This window comes from Ipomoea triloba, chromosome 10, assembly GCF_003576645.1.
Source record: "Ipomoea triloba cultivar NCNSP0323 chromosome 10, ASM357664v1".
In the NCBI taxonomy this organism is placed as follows: domain Eukaryota; kingdom Viridiplantae; phylum Streptophyta; class Magnoliopsida; order Solanales; family Convolvulaceae; genus Ipomoea; species Ipomoea triloba.
The window spans coordinates 23,313,563-23,335,794 of NC_044925.1; the positions used below are offsets into that span (position 1 = coordinate 23,313,563).

General features: G+C 35.1%; 4 protein-coding genes across 4 annotated transcripts; 3 read left to right on the top strand and 1 right to left on the bottom strand.

The window, feature by feature from the left end:
* Positions 1–7,818: 7,818 nt before the first annotated feature.
* Positions 7,819–9,551, top strand: LOC116032043 (pentatricopeptide repeat-containing protein At5g66520-like). The gene has a single exon (XM_031274431.1). It carries the CDS (start codon positions 7,907–7,909, stop codon positions 9,179–9,181), a length of 1,275 nt encoding a protein of 424 aa, XP_031130291.1. The 5' UTR covers positions 7,819–7,906; the 3' UTR covers positions 9,182–9,551.
* A 1,078-nt stretch (positions 9,552–10,629) lies between these two features.
* On the top strand, positions 10,630–12,616 carry LOC116031980. Its single transcript, XM_031274360.1, has 2 exons — positions 10,630–10,969; positions 12,366–12,616. The coding sequence occupies exons 1-2, from the start codon at positions 10,738–10,740 to the stop codon at positions 12,500–12,502; spliced, it is 369 nt and encodes a 122-aa protein (XP_031130220.1). The 5' UTR covers positions 10,630–10,737; the 3' UTR covers positions 12,503–12,616.
* A 1,555-nt stretch (positions 12,617–14,171) lies between these two features.
* LOC116031659 lies at positions 14,172–15,541 on the top strand. The gene is made up of 2 exons (XM_031273921.1): positions 14,172–14,503; positions 14,764–15,541. The coding sequence occupies exon 2, from the start codon at positions 14,769–14,771 to the stop codon at positions 15,318–15,320; it is 552 nt and encodes a 183-aa protein (XP_031129781.1). The 5' UTR covers positions 14,172–14,503; positions 14,764–14,768; the 3' UTR covers positions 15,321–15,541.
* Positions 15,542–16,210: 669 nt separating this feature from the next.
* On the bottom strand, positions 16,211–19,156 carry LOC116031760 (pentatricopeptide repeat-containing protein At3g57430, chloroplastic). The gene has a single exon (XM_031274060.1). It carries the CDS (start codon positions 19,085–19,087, stop codon positions 16,400–16,402), a length of 2,688 nt encoding a protein of 895 aa, XP_031129920.1. The 5' UTR covers positions 19,088–19,156; the 3' UTR covers positions 16,211–16,399.
* Between the last annotated feature and the right edge of the window lie 3,076 nt (positions 19,157–22,232).

Consider the following 22,232-nt stretch of genomic DNA (forward strand, 5'->3'; position numbering starts at 1 on the left):
TTTTAAATATAAATACACATGTAGGATTTAGGAATTATGAGTTTATGACGGTAGGAATAAATGAATAACAGATTGCGATCATGCGACATTGAAGGAGGGAAGAGGCAAAAGTTTAAGCTATGAGCTGTGAAAATTTAAGCTATGAAAATTTAAGAAGAACAGACTGCGAATATGCAATTGGGTTTAGGTTCAATGTTTCTTGCGAATGGAACTAGCTTGTTGAGGATAGGTTTTGGAGGCGCCGGCATCAGCCTTGGACTCAAAATGATGCTCCTCGTCCGACATCACTCTTCTTTTTTCTTTTCTTTTCTTTTAAGATTTTTCTCTTCACTCCCTGTAAATGAGTCTTCAAAGCAGCAACCGAAGATGGAGAGGTTCAGTGTTTCAAAAATAAAAAAAAAATGGCAGAATGGGCAGTGGTGAAATAGACAATGGTGCAATGGGCAGTGGTATTTTCAAACAAAAAAAGGAATGGGCAGGGGTGAAATGGACAGTGGGGCACAAGTGGTGAAATGAGATTATGGGAATATGATTTTCATTTATCAAAGAATTGGGAAGTGGGAAAGTTGAAGGAATTCTTTGGGAACAAGATTTTTTTATTATTCTTCCCAATGCACTGATACCTGGTAATGGGGAAAGCTCAAATCTGATTTAATTTTTTTTTTAATAATTAATAGGCGGGCTTGGCGGGCACCCGCCAAGCCCGCCAGCCCGCCCCGCCAAGCCCGCGGGTTTAGGCGGGGCGGGCTAAAAAGCCCGCCATAAAACGGGCTTTGAAAATCAATGCCCGCCCCGCCCTTTTGGCGGGGCGGGACGGGCTAAGCCCGTTTTGACGGCTCTATATATTTGATTATTGTATGAATTTTTCATGACATCTCCTAATCAGTTTACTAATTTGTATTAACGGGGGAGGTTAACTAATCTAAGAATAATTAATAAAAATAAAAATAAAAATTATATTTTTATTTTTTGTGTGATGATGAAAATTAAACCTGCATCATTAAGAATGTCAATAAGATGTTCTCACTAAAAATATATAGGATTTAAAACTTTTTGGTTATTAAACTAACAGTCCAATCAACTTGGCTAGGTTATTTTTATTTTTAGTTTTAGACCTTATAGATAATGGTACACGCCAAAGACCTTGTGGTCTAGTGGCATCTGATGTCTCGATTAACACTCCCACATGGATAAGTCAACTGTTGACTCTTTGTGTTTCATTAGGTTGAGAAGTACACTGATGAACAAATGAAATAATTTTAAAAGGAGAAATTAGGATGGTCATAGTCATACAAAGCAATTAATTAAATCTTTTTTCAACCAAAAGAATGCGAAATGGTAGGGAACAATTAATATTTGTCCTTTCCTTTCAACTTTCTTGTACCATAAGCAAAGATTTCTTTCATTTCGTTCATAATTGCTTCAAATTTTTTTTTCAATTTTAAAAACGTGATAAATTATGCTAAAATTTACAAGAATACTGATTGCAACCCTTACTTTATCTTACTAAATATTAAAATCAACTGTTAAGAATTGAAATCTAGAAGCAATGGAAAATCTCAGCCAATTTATTTAAGGGGCCGGGTCGGATAATAATGCCATATTATACAAAGTTTTATCTTCTAAGTGACAAGAATCTTAACACAAGTTATAATCACAAAACATCAGTTAAAATCAAATATTATATTTACTGTTATCATTTAATTACATGTATTTGTTTGGCGAAAATTTAGAGGGCCGAGTCTAATATTATGTCATCAAAACTTGGCGCTAACTGCTACATTAGCATAAAGAAATAAAGTTGTGTGTTAGCATAAGGAAATAAAGAAAATTGAAGTATAGAAAATTAGAAATCCTCTTTTTTTTTGTGGTGGGGGGTGGGATCCCTTCCTTTCTATTTCCCCATTGTCCTCTGCTCCTTTACTTTCCTTTTTCGTATAAAGGGGAGGAGCTGAGAGCAGATAATTAAGGAAGAAAATGATGTTTCTTGCTCAAATTATTTACAGTGTGTGTCTTTCATAACACTTCATTATGGCTGTCTTAGCCACTGAGTTTGATCATCATTATGGTTAAACTCCCTTTCAACCAGAATTTTATTTCATTTTACATCTATTAGATCAGAGATCAGTCATGTGTCTTCTTAACTTAAAAGTCATATGTGAATGCTAACTAATTTAAACGGTACAGGGTAAAAATATATGAATAAGCAATACTATAAGCCTTGGGACAAGTGGACAACCCCAACTAATTAAATTGATTAAGTTCTTGGCTTAGTAATCACAAAGTTTCAAAACTCTCAGTTAGAACGACCTATCGGTCTTCTTAATTCGACCCGATCAACTATGAGCAACTTAGGTTGGTTTAACTCATTATGATTTTTTACTAATTGACAAAGTTTATCCCGTGCATGCCCTCGAATATGCGTACGTACATATACATATAAATATACACACATACATACAAATTTGACTCAGGCGGATATATATTACATTTTACAAATAAGTATAGTAGCATGATTTCTTAGATGGTAGGGAGTCAAATATGGGCTTTTTCTGCATTGTAGAGATTCTTTAGTAGGGCATACAGTGCTGGGAAAAGGAGGGCATATGATCATGAATGGGAAAATTCTTGGAATGAACTGCAAAGTGGAATTAGATGTACATTTTCTGCCGACAATTAGTGTAATTATCTCGCTTTAATCTTTTTCTAGGCTCAAAAGTCAAAAGCTGCAACCAGTTTCTTCATAATACTCACTTCACATAATCTAGCCCTCTGATCTTTATTAGCTTTTTAGTAGTGCTGTTTAAAATTGTTTTCTGTTTTTAAATTTTTCAATTTTCATGATGTGTTTTATATTTAAAAAATTTGTTTGTAAGTTAATTGTTTTAGACTAATCTTATAAAATTAATACAAGTTTAATTTTGAGTAATTTTTAAACTTGATATTTAAAATACTATTTGGATATTATGGTTTAAATAGAATAACCGTAATTTTTTACTTTTAATTCTAATGATATATGTAAGATTTTTACTTTTAATATATGAACTAAATTTATATCCGTATATAACATAACTAAAAACATATCCGAACTAATAACCTATTAAGTTCACCTAAAATTTAGTTTACATAATATTAATATTTTTTGAGCTATAGCTAATATTTAAAATATTTTTAGATATATTTAAATATATATGTTATTACGATTTATAACATTGTATTACATAATATTAATATTACGATTTTTAGCTAATATATGTTATTAAATTTAAATATCCGATATCCAGACCAAATTTGTATTACGATTTATAACATAACTAAAAATATCTGAACCAATAATCTATTGAGTTCAATAAAAAACTTGAAGTAGAGATCAAGTTTTAATTTTGATAATGTGAATGATTTCTAAATTTAAGCGTAAGCAAATAAGTAATGTTATATAAGTAAATGCAAGTAGAAAGAAAGAAGATGATGATAAGTAAAGAAATATGATACTGAATGTAATAATATTAATGAATAAATATGTATGTAGATAATGGTGAGGATGTGATTATAGTGATATATAACCGATAATAAATGATAGCTGATTCTGTTTTTCATTTAGAAAACAGTTTTTAAAAGTTTTCTAGTTTTCTAAAAAACTAGAAAAATATTTTATACTTTCAAAATATAAAAATATGCTTAGTAAACATGTATTATGTTTTCTATTCTACAATGAAAAATTGAAGAAATTCTTCCGTTAATAAACGGGCCTAAGAATTTGAGAAATTTACTTATTGATAACGCCGGAAAAGAGAGGTGATAAATTAGAGCGGCATACTATCTTGCAAGAAATGGTAGTTAGTTGTATGATAGGATGGAGAATTGCAGCTGTTTTATCATGCTCTAGTGGGATTTGAAGTTTTTTTGCGTGATGACTAATTGACTATATAGGCCGCCAAGGACCTTGTGGTCCAGTGGCATCAAACTCTTCCCTTTATACGGGAGGTGGTGAGTTCGAGTTATAGGTTGAGAAAGTAGTTATGAACAGATACTGCATTGTAATAGAGTCAGTAGTATTAAAAAAAAAAAAATTTAGAGTAACTAGTTTTGTTTGTATAACTGTTTTCTTTCCCTTCAATAATAATAATAAAAGAGAAATTATTTAGTTATTTGTTGTCACATCAACAATAATATATAGTGATATATAGTAGCTAGACCAATTCGTTGGTGCATCCCTCTTTTTAGGAAGAATTAACACACATATATAGAATATCTATCCTATCTCGAACCTATAACCACCTAATAGTAACCGAAATTGTCATTACATTACATGATAAATTATAATTGGCTTTTATATATATATATATATATATATATATATATATATATATATATATATATATATATATAAATTGCTAATTCATGATAATATACTATTTTGGTGTGGAATCATGGGATCATGACAAATTATTATACCGTGAACCATGATCCACCTTGTAAGGTAAACCACTTAAATAATATACATTTTTAATATATTGAGGTACATTATTTTTATTTTTAATACGAGGTACATTATTTAGTAGTATACCAATTCAAATAATTTACCTTCAAATAATGAACCTTTAATACACAAATAATGCACATTTCGTATATTAAAAATATACTTTATGTTAATGGTTCACTTTAAAAGGTAAACTATGGTCTATGCGATAATGATAGTGCCATAGTGGCATCATTTAACCCTATTGATTTTTTTTCTTTAGTATGTAATATCGATAAAAAAAAAATAAATTTAAGATTCAACAAAAAAAAAAAAAAAAAAAAAAACATCGTTTTTAGATTCATGATAAGATATTAATTTTGTTTCAGAAGATAAATAATGTACGTCTTTAACCTCTGCATCCAATGGGATGTAAGGATGTTTAGAAAGATATAAAAGATAATATATAATAAATATATGTAGCCCTATAGCAGCGTGTAACTTGAGTATTTCCAAATCGTGTCTTGTGAGAATAATGATTCAAGTTACGAAGAAAACAGTTCATTTCTGAATTCCATACACCTTGTCTTTGTTTCTTGAACGACTGATTAAACTCAAGCTAGTGTGTGCTACACTATACTTATATTATTATTTTTATTGATAATAAAAAATCATTATTCCATATATATTAAAAATCTGCGCAACAGATTTACAGCACGTTTGGTTCACGGAATGAATTTGAAAGGAATAGGAATAGTATTCCATAAGGAATGGAATATGTAAGAAATAGAATATGAATTGCATTATAGTGTTTGGTTGGCTGAAGGAATAGACTTGGGAATTGTATTCCAGCTTTTGGTTGTTAAAGGAATAGAAATGGAGTATATATTTAAAAGACATAAATGCCTTTGTACAAATTATTATTATTATTATTATTATTATTAGTAGTAGTATTATTATTATTTCAAAAAAAATATTATTATTATTATTATTATTATTATTATCATTATTATTATTATTAGTATTATTATTATTATTAGTATTAGTATTATTATTATTATTATTATTATCAGTATTATTGTTATTATTATTATTATTATTATTATTATTATTATAACAAACCTGTATAAACAAGGTTGTTGCCACAGTCATCGGATCTTCCCTTCTTTCTGTTTCGTTTTCTCTCCTATAAGCATTGTGTTTCCCTACGCGCACCGCAAATTCATATATATATGTATCCATTTCTTTTTTCTCTCCCTATTCGTATGAACCCTAGTATGAACCCAGGCAGAATTCTTCGAAGGTTGGCCAAAACATCCATAAGTTCTGCTACCTTCCACTTCCATTCTGTTTGCCTTGACGCTTGCTCTCTCTGCCATTTCCATATCCCCTCAAAATGGCTTTAAGTGGCATTCTCTTCACACAACCACTGTTGAACTAATGTTAAAAGACGGCTGATCCAAAGCGAGACGAAGCCTTCTCCTTCCACGTTACGATGTCTCCTGAACACAAAGCATAATAGTACATACACAAATATGTAGATAGCGTACGTATCTCTTTTCGCGGCCTGTGAGCTTGTAATGCAATCAACAGGAAATTGCCAAACGATTTGAGAAATGGCAATAATGTCCTCAACCGACGCCTCGCAGTGTAGATGCTCCTCAGGTGCGGTAAGCAAAGGCGGCGAAGGCAAGAGCTGCTCTGCCACCACCTCCACCTCCGTCCACCGAGAACCACCAGCACGGCGTCTCTACGATCCCCAACTATCAATCTGCCTGCAACCGAGTCTCGATGGAAAGTCAGGATTTGGGTGTTTGATTCTCATGTAATCACTCCAAATTGTGCCACCTTGGCGGTATGAGAACCAGAGCTTGGCAGCGAATATATATATTTATATATAAAAATAAATTATTGGTAAAAAAAAATAGAAGTTTAGAATAATATTTTGAAGAAGAATTTTAATTTACAATGACCTAAGTGAGATGCCTGCATGTGATATGATGATAGAGAGAAAAATGAGCGTAAAAAATTAATGTTTAAAAAGATCAGTAATAGGCTAATACCAGGGGTGCTGGTAATAGCTATTACCTTTGCAAGGGTAATAGCTCATTCCTCAGAACATTGTTCTTGGGAATACAAATGTTTACCAAACAACGGAATATGCTATTACTGGGAATGCTATGCCATTCCCTGCCTATTCCGTGAACCAAACATTCCATTAATGTCATGAAATTTAAACATAAATAGAAAAAAATAATAATAATAGGGACTTGGTCACACGTAGATAATGGTTGCCTTATTTAATTAAGAAAAGTTTTGTAGTAAATGCTAGAATAATGCTATTTTCCTAGTTTTAATTACCTCCTAGTGTCTACCTTCTGCCATAGTAATACAATTCTTTTTATTCATTGAGTATTATGAATTGACCAACTTCACCTAACGAATTAACGTTAAAAAAATTAATTATTAATCAAATATAAAAATAACTTGTCTTTGAGATTGAGTATGAAACATCCTTAAATTTTCAGGTCAGTCCCATGCACCATTTAAAAGTGTCTACAATTTAGCGAGGAGATTAATCATTTTCAGTGAATACCATGAGTTACATCTAAAAAGAAGAATCAATTAAATACTGTTACGTGAGGAGGTAAAAAAAAATTTTTTTTTTTAAAGGAATAATATAGCATTATTCTAAATATTAGTTTCAAGTTTTACCATTTAATAAATATAACTAACATGTAATTTTATTATTGAAGCCTCTTGTTCCAACATATAATTTATCTCCGACTCCTATAAACTCATCTAATTGAATTATGAAATTACATAATAGCCATATTTATTAAAAGAATGACTAAATGAGTAGAGAAGTGATTTTCATGCTTTCTAGCCTTTCACAACCTCGAGGAACCTTCAAATCTTTGAAATGTTAATATTCTCTCTGAAGTTAAAATTGTCATGGCAATATGGCTAATCCATAAGAGATAGAGATCATGTCAATTAAGCACATTAACACGTCATTTAGAGTTTCGGTGATCTTCGACTACCTTTATAGGAAAAAATGATGATCCGCAATCGCCAAACGGTCACCAGCCGCCTTCTCCATGAAAAAGGCGACCGACTGGTCACTTTCTTCAAACACAGGTAGTCGGAGCATCACCAGAACCATAACGACCTGCTATCATCGATCACTAAACGATTTTTAATTTCAATCCACTAAAATAACATTTCGATGTGCTTAATTACAACTTTTAAAAGTTTGAGAGATTAATTGACTTCTCATATAAAGTTTGGAGCTATATTTGATCTAAAGCAAACGTTTGGGGTCATAATGGATTTTAAAAAAAATATATCTGAAGGCGGCAAAGTGTACTGAAACAAACTGCTTCGAAGATTCAACCATGGAAGAAAAACCAGAGCTATGCTAAAGCAAACCTCAACTCGGCGCCAATGCAAATGGTTTTCAGAGCTTTTAGCACATGGTCCCTGGCCATAAAGACTGCCAAGACGCCCCAAAGAGCCTTGAGTCTGTACACAAGGATGCAACGCTTGGGCGTTCCGTTTGACAGCTTCGCCATTCTTTTCACTCTGAAATCTTGTACGCCGCTTCAGAACTTGCCCATTATACGCCACCTCCATGCCCATATCGTCAAGGAGGGATTTTCCCCCCATGTTTACGTCGCCACAGCACTGTTGAATGCTTATGTTGTGCCTTGCTTCCGTGATGCATATAACCTGTTTGATGAAATTCCTGTGAAGAATGCTGTCACGTGGAACACTATGATCACAGCCTATTCTCGGCGTGGGCATGTTGAGAAGGCGCATCAAGTGTTTAATGAAATGCCAGTGAGAGACCTTGCCTCATGGTCGGCAATAATCGCAGGGTATATGAACAATGGGCTGTGGAAGGAGGGCGTAACCCTCTTCCGGGAGATGGTGATCTCTGTTGAAGAGTTAAAGCCTGATGAAGTCATGTTGGGTCTGATTCTTACAGGCTGTTCTCATATAGGTTCGATAGGGCTGCTTTTGGGGAAATCGGTGCACGGGTTTGCTATAAAAAATGAGTGGGAATTGAATGCCAATCTTGGAACATGTTTGGTTGACATGTATTTGAAATGCGGGTTCTTAAAGAATGCTTGTGTGGTTTTTGATATGATGAGAGATCGAAACGTGGTGGCTTGGACTGCTTTAATATGTGGCGCTGTGCAACATGGTAATGGGAACGAAGCATTGGCGATATTCGAGAAGATGAAAGAAGCAGGCGTGAGGCCTAATGAATTAACATTCACTGGTGTTCTTGGCGCTTGTGCTCAATCGGGACTAGTGGAGCAGGGCCGTGGATATTTTAGAATGATTGAAGAGTACGGTTTGAGGCCTAGAATCCAACACTATGGATGTATGGTCGATTTGTTTGGTAAGGCAGGGCTGTTAGGGGAAGCTTACGAGGTGATTAACTCAATGGCATTCGAACCTAATGTGATAATCTGGGGTTCATTCCTGTCGTCCTGTAAGTTGCACAAACAGTTCGAGATGGCAGAGAAAGTGATTGACAGGGTTATGAAGATGGTGAGGCCAGAGAACGACGGAGGGGTGTACTCTCTTATTGCTGATTTATACGTTTTGAGCGACAAATGGGGAGAGTCGGAACGAGTGAGGGAGTTGATGCTCAATCACAATGTGAGAAAAGCGAGAGGATCTAGTTTCATCAAAAGTGGAGCGGCATGAGGCCATCGCCCCTCACTGTGTACGGTGCAGTGAAGATACGAAGAAATCGAAGTCTTACCAATGGACTTCACTGTTTGGGAAAACTACATTCAATGGTGATTGTAGTAGTGTCTGTTTGTCACTTCCAGAACCAAAAGGCTTGATGATGCTGATGAAGTGGCAAGTGACCAAAGTGGTATGTGTTAACAGTTTTTTCACCTGTTTCTGGGTAACCTTGGATCCAATTCAATAGGTATCTTCAACTTGTGACATTTTTTGTGGGATCAAAACTATATATGTAAGGAATTTTCCTGCCAAAATATTCTGTTTCTAAGGTCTTCATAAACAAGTTTTTGTATGAATGTTTTTAATACATATTTCTTTCACCATAGATTAACGAATTGTGCTTATAACTTGATTCAAGAAATTGTAAGAGAATCGACATTGTGATGAGAAGTGCCTTTGGGGACTTCTGCTATGTACACAATGAAATAATGAAGGTTGATTGCCTTGATTCAGTGTCATCAAAGCTTATTTCACTTGGATCTCTCCATATATATATATATATATATATATATATTATCACAAATGTACATTAAAATTGTTGAGAAAATCTTACTTTCAAAATTTTGAATATAATTTTCACAGCACATAAATGTTTGAGTTTTTTCCACTAATAAGGTTTTTTAGCTTTTATTAAGAAAAAATTGATACTTTTAGCTCCTCAGTTGTGGTCGAGGTGTAAGACTTAAATGTGAATTTAGACTATCAATTATTATCAAAGTGACAATTTTAATCCTTCAAAGGCCAACTTCAAAATTAATATTTCTACTTAATAATGTAACTTATTTGATCTTAATACACTAAATTCATTATTTTGATAAAAACTAAAACATGTTATAAATTATAATGTAATATCGTGTAAATCTTATGTAATCGTTTGCTTGTTTGCTCAAAACAATACAAAGAAGAGAGATAGAAGAACTAAGTTGAACTCATGAACTCTAGAACTACATTCTCATTAGATAACCGCAAATATATATACACACATACACACACAACAACAACAACATTTGATAAAACTGAACACGATACAGGATCCAAGATAATAACATAATGACCATACAATATATATTTACAACAAAACAAATTAAATTAACATTATAAATAATTGATGTAGGTATTGGCGTTTTGAGCCTCCGATTTTGTACCTTTGAGTTCTCTATTACGTAATGAATGATAATTTTTTGCCTTCAAACAAAAAATCTACACAACAATTATATAACACATAAACTTTGATTGAAGGGAAATTCCGTAATATTATAATAGAGACTATTTTTCTCTTTTTACTATTCGGACTTAATTTATCTACTGCGTATATGCAATTACTCATATGCCCTTGGCTAATCTTCGCAAATCACAATTTGTCAAATTTCCTTTGGGCGGTGTACTATATACTAGGGTTTCCACGAATCGCACCTTCTGACCCGCAAACATATTTCTAAGCCTCATCTTCAACCTCTGTTTCTGCTCTTAAACCCTAGAAAAATCGCAGGCCAACACAGAGTGGGAGCACAATGGCGAAGTCTATGAGATCAAAGAGGGAGAAGAGGCTGAGAGCCATCAGAAGAGAGATTGTGTCTGCGGATCCTATCACCCAAAAGAAAGAGGACGCCAAGCTCGCTGCCCAAGAGGCTGCCCTTGCTGCCCCTAAGGTTCCCGTGCGCTCCCCATCCACCACCAATAGAACCACGGCTATGGCTATAGAATCGGCTCCAACCACCTCTAACGACAAGGATAACAATATGGGTATGTCTATTTCCTTCCCTTTTAGCTTTCAGTTGTTTCCCTTTTAGCTTCATGTGTTGTGGGTTTGTTGATTATTGGAAATTTTTTATCTTTTTGTGTTGCGGAGTATTATCTGGTTACTAAATTCATTTAGCAATTTTGGTTCTCATCGATAATGGCTGTGTTTGCTTTGAATTACACCTTTATTTACTATATTGTCTGGGAAGTTACTGTCAGTTATGCACATGACTTCATATCATAGATATGTGATGTACAAGTTTTACAGTGGCTGCCAAGCAACCATAAGCTTCCTCATTTTTTAAAAGCTAAGTTGTTTCCATGGCAAATTGACCATATATCTTGTTTTAATTAATACTAGTATATGTTTACTATATTCTGCCTTTGTGGAGTCTTCTGTGGTTTAAAGATACTAGAATACATCACTTATTAGTGTTCGGATGAAGTGGTGGGTACTGTAGTAGTCAAGAACACGGCTGTGGTCAATCTATGACCTTGTCCGATGGAATTGCCTATAATTGTACCATCTTGTGGCTGTTTAAATGTGTATATACGAGGAACTGGCCGACATTTTCAATAGTTCATTGTTTCGTTCCACCCACTGACTTTAGATTAGTAGTTTTCTTACTGTAATTGACACATAAGTTCTCTTAGTTTGTTCTTTGCTTACTTAGGTTTCTAACACATGCCTGGTGGTTGTTATCTTCGTTTACATATCCTAAACTCGGTTACTTCTTTCAAACATCTTTGGTTTTATGCAATCCACCTTAATGAAAATTTGTGCTATGCTAATTTATGTCTGTGGTGGGAATAATTTATGCCTGTGCTGGATTAAATTATTACTTCTTTCCATTGTGTTTAAAGAACTGAAATGCTTGATATTCTTTTTACAACCCTATGTTAATTAGTTTTTACGTTTTAGTGGGATATTTTCTGGTAATCTGTTGATGACTTGCCATTGAGCTGAAAATACATGAACTCGTTATGTGTTGATGTTTGTATTAGTTGAGCTCCTTGTGTATACCACTAGGCCTGTGTACTTGAAGAGCGTGAGTCCATCCTTCAGTGTAACCAAAAGCATCACAAAACATTCAAACCAGTTAAATATCTATTCCTTCAACAAGCCCATATATGTCATGCAGTGGTTGAGTTGAATGTTAGAATGGTTTTAATGGTGTTAGCTCTTATGAATTTTGAGTGATTGGTTCACCTATAGAAGAGTAATCCTCTGGCTCTGCTTTTGTTTATTTTGGGTGTTATAAGGAAATATTTTCCATGTATTTCTCTATATTTCTTTCGGTCCATAGTTATTGTTTCTGATAAAATTGACTTGTCAACGCAACATTTGCATCTTATTCCAATAGCATTGGTTATCTTAGCCTTCTTTAATGATATGCAGATGTTGAGATGGCTGACGACAACCAACTTACGAAATCTTTGAAACCAATTGGAAGGAAGATGAAAAAGAAGATGAAGTTGGCTAAAAAGAATGGCAAGGGCAAGGGAAAGGGCAAGATTAGGAAGAGACATGTGTGAACCCCCTCAATTGTGTGAACTTCAATTTTGATGCTTGTTCCTATACAAGCATCTTGTGCTATGGCCTTTCTTGACTTCACTATTATTAGGAGGTTTTTTTTTTTTTTTTTTTTTTCTAAATTAAANTTTTTTTTTTTTTTTTTTTTTTCTAAATTAAAATGTGTTGTGTAAGATATTAGTGTTTTAAAATTTATATGCTTATCTTTCCCCTCCTTGCACTTAATAGTTCGATTGAGACACTACTAGATTAGTCTTATATCACAAACAGTTAAGAGTTGAAGCGATGGGGGAAATGTTTTTGAATCTTTTTAAAGGTTTTAGACCAATTCCAAGGTAACAACTAACCACAATCTTCAAAACTACCAAAATCATTGAATTAGGACGATTACATGTATGCAGAGAAGCGTGTATGAATAGCATTAGAAAAGAAATGAAAGGAGAATTACAAAGTTGATTGTCATAATCAAATAGGATTTGTTGTATTTATCCAAACTCCAGCAGAGGGATGGGCTTTAGGTTTGACACTTCTTGTTGATGTTTGTAATATCTCTTTAATCCTTACGAAATTGCTCATATAATAATGTTTCCGTATCAACAACTAAAATTTATGTTTTATATCAAACCTTATAAATAAAGTAATAAATTGAGGATTGAATCTAAAGTGGTCACTTTGCACTAGGTGCAATCCCCGAATGAAAGATAATGTTACATAGCGTCTAGTGCAAGAGATAGTATTAGTGTCAATGGATACTGATAGTGCAAATACTGAGTAAGATACGATCGCAACACGGGCCGGTAATATTAATTATAGTGAATCGGGTTAAAGCATCTTAAAGGCTCATGGGAGAGAGATATGATCGGGAAGTATGTCTCAGACCAGGAATGGGTTGCCAAAAGTCCTCTCTCCGCAATAAATATGGGTATTTATAGGGGTGAGCCAAGAGGAGTAAGTTCCGCGCGGCCGGCATGCCATACACGTGGGGACCATGCACTGTCATTCTCTAAGACCGTGCCAGGACCATACACGTGCCTTAAGATCTCTATCTCGTGTCGGGTCCATGGTCGGCTTCTTTATGGTTTGAGGTTGGGAGCTTGGGTAGGTCCGTAGTGTGAAGTCGCAAGGTTCAATCACAGAGGAGGTCGGGGAGATCTAAGCCGATCAGCCTGTCGTCACCGATCGTACATATGACCGGGGAGTATTCCCCATCAGATACTATAAATTTTCTTTAAGAATAGACGGGTAAAGCTAGCACGGGTAGCTCAGCTTATTCTTTGTGTTGTAGAAAAGTGAGTTGTTGTGGTTTACTCCTTTACTATTCTTTAGGGCTTGAGTGTGAGGACTCTGGGCAAGAGAATTGTGTCCCGAAAACTCGATTTGTCCCGAGAAATTCGCAACCGCTATCTCAAACCAAGAAAGTTAATATGCTGCTCTTGTTTGAGACTTCAGATTCAAACTTGTGACCTTGTGGTCATAAGTCAATAGCCTGACCAATTTGACTGAAGTTTTGCTCTCGGAATATCGTTTTTTGTGGACAAAAATAGAGGGGTAAAAAAGGAAAAGAAGAAAAACAAGTATGATATTCCTACGAATTTGGGGTGAGTGATTATGGGTGGTCAAAAATGTCAACTATATTTCCCTTCACATGGAGCAAGCGGTGGTAAGACGTTTTTAGGAGCAATAGAGTAGAAGACAAGTTCTTGGAGTCTTTCCAAACTCGCTTCCGACCCTGCATTAACACTCCCCCTTTGTCAAAAACTTTTCCTTTGGGACACTCCCTCTCTCTGCTCGCTCTTTATTACCACTCCATATTCCCTCTGTCCTTTTCGGATTTCAATCCCTTTTTTTTCTCCCAGTTTTCTTTAACCCCATACCTCCTCACTCTTTTTTCTTCAACCCCTTTCTGTTAACCCTATAATTTTGCCCATTTTTTCTTGGTTTCCAATTATTGGGATCTCGTCTTCAGCTTCTTTTTTCCCTTATTTGCCTCTAATCTGAATTGGGTATGCGTTACTTTCAGCTCTTTCTTTAAATTTTCTTGTTAGGGTTTTAAATTCTCTGCATACGGTATCTGGGTTTCTTCTGTTGATTTAGTTTAATTTACTGTATCTGTTGTGAGATCTTGAATTCATGTTTCTTGGCTTGGGTGTTCGTTATGTGATTGTTTAATTAGGTTTTTACTGTTCTGTTTGGAGTTTGGAGTTTCTTGATTGATTAGTTTTATCTTTGTTTCTTGGTTTTATTTTTTTTTTCTTTTTGTTAGAGGCAATGTCGCAGGGCTATGCAATTGAGCTTTACTTTGATCCTGCACTTGAGAATCAGGTCTTGAAGGCCTGGAATGTGTTGGCTAGACGACAGATCAGCACTCAGCTTATTGAAATCGAATCTAGACCGCACATTACCCTGTTCTCAAGCACTTTCTGTGATCCCTTGAAGCTGGAGACCATAGTGAAGAATTTTGCATCAAAGCAAGAACCTTTGCCTCTGTCGTTTGCTTCCATTGGGAGCCTCTCGAGCGAGAACAATGTTCTCTTTCTCGCCCCCACCCCGACCTTGTCTCTCCTCCAGTTTCATTCGCAGTTGTTCGATTCGATGAGAAAGGAAGGGCTTGAAATCGGGGAGGAGTATCGCCCCGACATGTGGCTTCCCTATTGCCCGGTAGCTGAAGAAGTGCCCAAGACTCGTATGGCTGAGGCTTTTACTGTATTAAGGGACTTGAAATTGCCTGTTTCTGGCTATGCGATGGATATTGCACTGGTCGAGTATCCGCCAGTTCGCGAAGTGTTCTCGTTTGCACTTGGTAATACAGTTGAACCGTGATGTTTCGAAATGTGTAGTTCTGTTTTACACTTTGGTGTCATTTATATAACTGTTCCTCTAGAAACTAAGTGTAGAGTGTAACTGTGTTGCTATAGTTGCCAAATTAGGCCTTGTTTCACTTCAACATTTATGTCATTTTACATTTTAGTTTTGTTTTACCCCCTTTTCTATCATATGATCATTGCTCATATTGGATATTTAAGTTGGCTTGGAAGTATATTCATATCCTCTTTATAATTTATATTTACCGGATTTTGTGTGGGTCTGAAACTTTAATTGGCATAAAGCATTTAACTAACTTATTTATCTTTTCAACTTGTATTTAAATCACCTGAAGATTGTTGTTTCAGGACATCTGTCATTTCCATTATTTGGTAATTGGTATGCAAAGTTAGGGTGCTTTTGTGATATCTTTGCGTGGTTATTAAGAGAATGCCTTGTATGACTAAACTCGGGTACTTTTTTTGTCACCTTTAGAATGAATGCTCCTCTTATTAACCTCATTTTCCCCGTCTTTTCCTAAAGATGTATGGTTGTTACCTTGCATTGCTTTAAATGCACAGTTACTTCTTATTTTGCTATTCTATTGAGGGATTGGAGACAGCATAACCGAGTAGAGCTTGACTATGAAAGCTTATTCAGTGATTGCATTGCTGTGCGTAGAAAGTCACATAACTTCATTTAGAAGTCTTTTAGAAAAGGAGTAGGGTTAGACGGTTAGTTAAGTGCCTTTCTTTTTTGGTTATTTCAGTTAAATGTGATTATGATCATTACAACTATTGATCATTTGCAGAATCAACTTTGGTTCTTGTATCTTGAACAAGAGCTTTATTTGTTGATGTTGTGGAAGTGAAAGAATCTACTGCATAAGTTTTTATGAAGCTGGAAAAAAAAAGAATAGGAAATAATGTTATTAACCCTAGGCTTTGAAAGTGAAGTTTCATGCAATATCTTGTACAGTTTTACCAATTTTTTGGTAGATTTGGTGGGGAATGGGGAATGTGAGATTTGAACACTGGTTTATAGCTTGAAAAGGAGTATAACTTACCACTAAATTGAACTCTGAACCATGTACAATTTTACCAGTAATCTCCACATGAACAGGTACCATCCTTGAAATGGTGAAACCTTCTTACATCTCTCACAATGATCTCTCTGTTCACAACTTTTGAAATGAACTTAGTAGCAGCATGGCAGTCGTTACAAACCCGAAGATTCTTTGCAACGCGGATGGTAGTCCCGGGAGCTGTATTCAGAATACCGAAAGCAATAGCTAATCTTTCACTGTGCCCACAGAGAAGATTTTCCTTTTCATCATCATTGACATTGTGCAGAACACAGGAAGTGTCAGGCACATAGCCTTCTTCTTTCATTTTCTCAGACAAATCGTCGAGAAAGTCATAGAGGTGTTCAGTTTGTGGATGAGATCCATCACCAGCTGTGAATTTGTGAACCTCTTCACCAAATTCAATCCAACTGCACCCAGGCTCTTTCCTTACTCCCATTTCCTTCATGTTCCTTCGCACGTCGTTAGCTTTTTCCCAAAGCCCAGCTGATGAATATATGTTAGAAAGTAAGACATAGTGGCTTGCCACATTTGGCTCCAGCTCAAAGAGATTCTTGGCTGAGATTTCACCTAGTTCTACATTTTGATGGACCCTGCATGCACCAAGCAAACTACTCCAGGCCCCAATCTTGTTGTGCCCTGGAGGCATCTTGTTAATGAGCTGATATGCTTCCTCCAGCTTACCTGCTCGGCCAAGCAAGTCGACAAGACAAGCATAGTGATCTGCAGAAGGCTCTACCCCATAACCATCTTTCATTTCGTAGAATAGTTTTCGTCCTTCCTCTACCATCCCTGAGTGACTGCACGCAGCAAAAATTGCAATAAACGTGACCTCGTTCAGCTTCACTTCCCCATCTCTGGTTCCTTCTGCAACCATTCTCCTGAAAAGTTCCAAGGCTTGCACTCCCTTTCCATGCATCCCATAAGCCATGATGAGAACATTCCAGGTTATCGCATTTTTGGTAGGCATGCTATCGAACACCCTCCTTGCCAGGTCCAGGCAGCCACATTTTGCATACATATCAGCCAATGCACTACCTACAGTGACATCAGAAACCATTGCAGATCTCATGGCATAGGCATGAATCTCTTTTCCCTTCTTAAGTGCTGCCAGGGCAGCACAACCAGGAAGGACAGTCATGAGTGTTATTGAATTTGGTCTGAAATGAACCTTAACATCATGTTCTAAGACATCCTTGTGTTTATCTGCTTGCATTTCATGTAACAAGACAAGTGCATCCTCATGAAATCCACAAACTACATAACCTGTTATTATAGTGTTCCAAGAAACTATATCCTTGCTTTCCATGCTGTCAAAAATACGCTTTGATATATCTATCTTTCCAATTCTAGAGTACAAATCCATCAGTGCATTTTGCACGTACCTGTCGTCTTGAAAGCCCAGTTTTATTATATACCCATGCATCACTTCTTTGTGGATGAACTTTTCGCAATGTACACAAGCAGGCAAGATACTCGCCATTGTGGTTGTGTTTGGAATTAGCCCCGAGAGTTCCACCATCTCCATAAACAGCACCAAGGCCTTCTCGTAAAACCCATTTTGTGTATATCCAGCAAGCATGGCATTCCAAAGCCCAAGTCTCCTCTGTTTGGTTCTATCAAATACATTTTGCCCATATTCCACCTGGTGACAGTTGCAATACATGTCCACCAAAGCACTTGCAACAAATGAATTCTCAATCCAATCCCCATTTCTCAAGATATAACCATGAATTTCCTTCCCAGTATCTAGTAACTCCAAATGGGAACAAGCAGGAAGGACACTTGAAAATGTAACCCCATCAGGTCTCACTCCTTCAAGAATCATAAGGCTCAAGTACTCCAAGGCCTCATTAAACTGGCCATTCTGTGAAAATGTGCTAATTAATGTGTTCCATGAAACAATATCGCAGTTTGCAAACAACTCAAATATAATCTTTGCGTAATTAACCTTGCCTAGCTTTGCATACATTGCCATCAAAGAATTGTTAGTAAAAGTCTTCCTCTCATCCATTCTCAAACAATATCCATGGACTTGCTTACCTAGCTTTAGTCCATGTGGCCTCGTCAAATTACTACAAGCAAGAGCTGCACTTACTAAAGTATAAGAATTAGGAACAAATCCCTCTGACCCCATTACCCTAAATGCCTCTAACGCCAATTCCCACTCCTCAAATTTACACAGAGCATTGATCACTGAGTTCCAAGACACTTGGTCTCTCTTGGGAATTTTATCAAACACCTTGTAAACCTCTCTTATATCTCCACCACACTGCCCGTACAGATTGATAAGAGTATTCGCCACGGTCACGGATCTCGAGTCATACCCTAATTTAACCGCACAACCATGAATCTGTTTTCCTAGATTCAAGTCCTGAAGCCCCGCAGCCGCCTTCAAAGCAGCTGGGAAAGCAAAGTTCTCGGGTCGGACCCCGGCAACGTTCATCTGGATGTAGGTTTCGATGGCGTCTCTGAAACAATTCGATTGCACTTCCGATCGAAGCGCGCCGATCCATGATGCCGGAGAACGCGGTTGTGAAATCGGTCTTTGATTTCCGGTAGGAGCGAGAGTGGCGGCGGGCGGTGGCTGAGAATGACGGTTCTGTGGCGGATTCGGAAGCTGAGATGATTGAGTAACAGAAGGCTGATGAGAGTTTATGGAAATCGGAGGTAAAGAGAGTGTAGAGGTCCAGGAAGGCATGGCTTTGCTGCGTGGGTAGTTAATTCAGTTATGTTAGTTTCAAGCTTTCCTTCTCGAACATGGACAGTACGAATTGCTTTGCGTTGAGTATAATAATGAACTTATATTAGAGTTCAAAAAAACATCCCAGACAGAAATACTTTAATAAATACGGATTAACAATTAGAAGTTAACTTTTGACTTACCTTAATGTTATAATTGTATACAATTTTGAAGTAATAATAATGAACTTATATTAGAGTTCCAATGTTTACTACTCTCAACTTTTATTGAGACAATGGTCAAAATAGGTCATTCAACTATAGGTCAAAGTGCAATTAGCTGCGCTCCCTAAACTAGGAAAAATTCCAATTATGCACTTCATCGGTTCATTTTTATGTAATTTAGCTAGTAACTTCTTAAATTTGTGCAATTAACCTATTTTGCGGGTGAACTCAAGGTAATAGCATGTAATTATTTTTTTTTAAAAAATAAATTTAAATTTATTTTAAAAAAATAGATTGTATGCTTCTCCATCCAATTGGACGGAGGAGCCAGGCCGGCTTCTTCGTCCAACTAGACGAAGAAGCCAAGTCGGCTTTTTCATCCAGTTGGACAGGAAAGTCACCGGAGTTTTTTTTTTTTTTTTTTTTTTTTAAATATAAATTTAATTACTTTATCTTAATTAAAAAATATATATGTTTTTTTAACTTTTAATTAATTTTTTAAATTAAAGAAAGTATCGATTACCTATATGTAACCTGTTAATTAACTTAGTTGCATAAAAATGAGAAGTTAAAGTGTCTAATTGGAGGTTTTTATTTTTTATTTTATTTTTTATTTAGAGCACTAATTGCACTTTGACCTATAATTGAAAGACCTATTTGACTCTTGTCCCATTTTTATTCTCTTGTACAAATTTTTGATGTAGATGCTTTTCTTGGGACCTTGAAGATACCTTATTGATGGTAGCATTAAAGATTTAAAGGTCAACTAAATTTATAAATTGAGAAAATACTAATTTTGATCTCACGACTATTAGCAAAATGACAATTTTGATCCACATGTTTAATTTCTACCAATTTTGGTCCCACAACAATTATTTGAGTACCAATTTTGGTCTCACGGCTATTATTTTAGTTCCAAAATTCACCTTGTCGGTCACTCATCCATTTAAAATGTGCCAAAATTTAAAAATTTTAAAGGTATTTTCGTCATTTTTAACTCAATATCGCAATTTGACCATGAATAAAGATATTTAAGCCTAAATAAAGAGATTTAAGCCCTAAAATTGATCACAATTCATAGTTCTCCTCTTCAAATTAAGGTAAAATGAGGAGAAAAATTATGAATTTTGATCGATTTTAGGACTTAAATCCATTTGTTCATGCTTAAATTGAGATATTAAGTTGAAAAGGATGAAAATTTCCTTAACAGTTTTAGATTTTTGCATGTTTTAAACGGATGGGTGACCGAGGCGATGAATTTTGGCACTAAAACAATAGTCGTGGATGAATATTGGTACCAAAATAATAGTTCTGGGACCAAAATTGGTAGAAATTAAATATGTGGATCAAAATTGTCATTTTGCTAATAGTCATGGGACCAAAATTTGTATTTGCTCTTTATAAATTTCATGAGTATTCTAAGGTGTAAATCCATAGGGCATGAGGTGCTAAGCACTAACTCGGATTGGTTCTTGTAAAGCTAGTTTAATCATAACAAAGTGAAAGCAACGAAACTAAATGAATCTCAACTAAATCCAACAAATAAAGAAATATATATAAGATATAATTGATATGGATAGTTTTAATGCTTATATTTAGCTAACTAAGGTAGAAATTAAATGTAGTTTTGTACCTTGCGAAAGGAAGAATTGCACTAAAGTTCCTGGTGCCACCCCCGTAATCTACCCGAGTGTATTGACCGACAAGATTCGTTACTCCGGTAATTTACAAGCAAAGCTAGCCTATGAAGAATGAACCTAACCAATTCATCTTACGCACACACAAGTTAATCCTATAAATTGTAAGATATTACGGCAAAAAAATCTAAAGACTAATCCGTAATAAATGTCTACTCGTTCCTATAGTGTAAAACCTAAGGTTAGTACCCCTAAGATTTCTACATACTCCCATAATGTAAAAATCCATAGGTGCATGACAAGAATGTTCTAGCTATGATGAATTTTCATTGAAACACAGTATAACAAATAAGCATGTAAAATTTGAGCTCTTAATCTCACATATCAATAATATATCTTCCATACAACAACTTGTAGGAACTAAACTAACAAATCATAATAAATTAAAGAACAAACAACAAAATAGGAAAATAAACACAATCCATAATATACAAATATAAATATATTAATAACAAGCATCTTCATTACACAAAATAAATTAAAGAGCAAACAACAAAATAGGAAAATAAACATAATCCATAATACACAAATATAAATATATTAACTAGTTCTTCGTCTGGGAACGTGGGAGGTTGTTCCACCTTCTTGTATCTTGCATTTTTTCACTACTTAATATATGCAATCTCATTTGTTTAAAAAAAAAAAGAACAAGCATCTTCATTACACAAAAATACAAAATAGATACAAGATTAAATTAAGGAAAGAATGAAAAGAAATGCTCATTATTTTCTCCTCGATCCTACGGTTCAAACTTAAAATCTTACCTCCATTTTTTTTTAATTACAAAATAAATTCTAATATTCTCCTAAAACTATCAACAATATAATCATCTCTTGGATGCTACGTTTGTAAAGGTGAAATTGGGATTGTATAAAGGGAAAGGATGAAGGTTGCTAGGTTTTGAACAATGAAGAATGAGATCCAAGTTGTAAAAACGGAAAGGATGAAGGTTGCTAGGGTATAGGTTTTGAACAATGAAGATCCATTTATACTTAGCTTGGAGCAAAATGGAGGCTAAAATGTAAATTTTGTGCTGCTATAAAATTGCAGATTAGAACATTCAACTTTTCAAGTAATAATTTGGACATGTTAAAAATGCTACAACGGAAAACATATCACTCGACACGTCTAACTTGGCATTTTATAACGCGTCGAGTGCATGTAGTGTGCATTATTCCACCAATTTTGCAGTGTAATTTTAACTTCTAGACTAATTTTAACTTTATGTTACCTCAAATTTTG

Coding starts and splice junctions, on each gene's coding strand:
- LOC116032043 (XM_031274431.1), top strand. CDS start 7,907: ATGCAAATGGTTTTCAGAGCTTTTAGCACATGGTCCCTGGCCATAAAG.
- LOC116031980 (XM_031274360.1), top strand. CDS start 10,738: ATGGCGAAGTCTATGAGATCAAAGAGGGAGAAGAGGCTGAGAGCCATC. Junction 10,970..12,365: donor CGACAAGGATAACAATATGG/GTATGTCTATTT, acceptor AATGATATGCAG/ATGTTGAGATGGCTGACGAC.
- LOC116031659 (XM_031273921.1), top strand. CDS start 14,769: ATGTCGCAGGGCTATGCAATTGAGCTTTACTTTGATCCTGCACTTGAG.
- LOC116031760 (XM_031274060.1), bottom strand. CDS start 19,087: ATGCCTTCCTGGACCTCTACACTCTCTTTACCTCCGATTTCCATAAAC.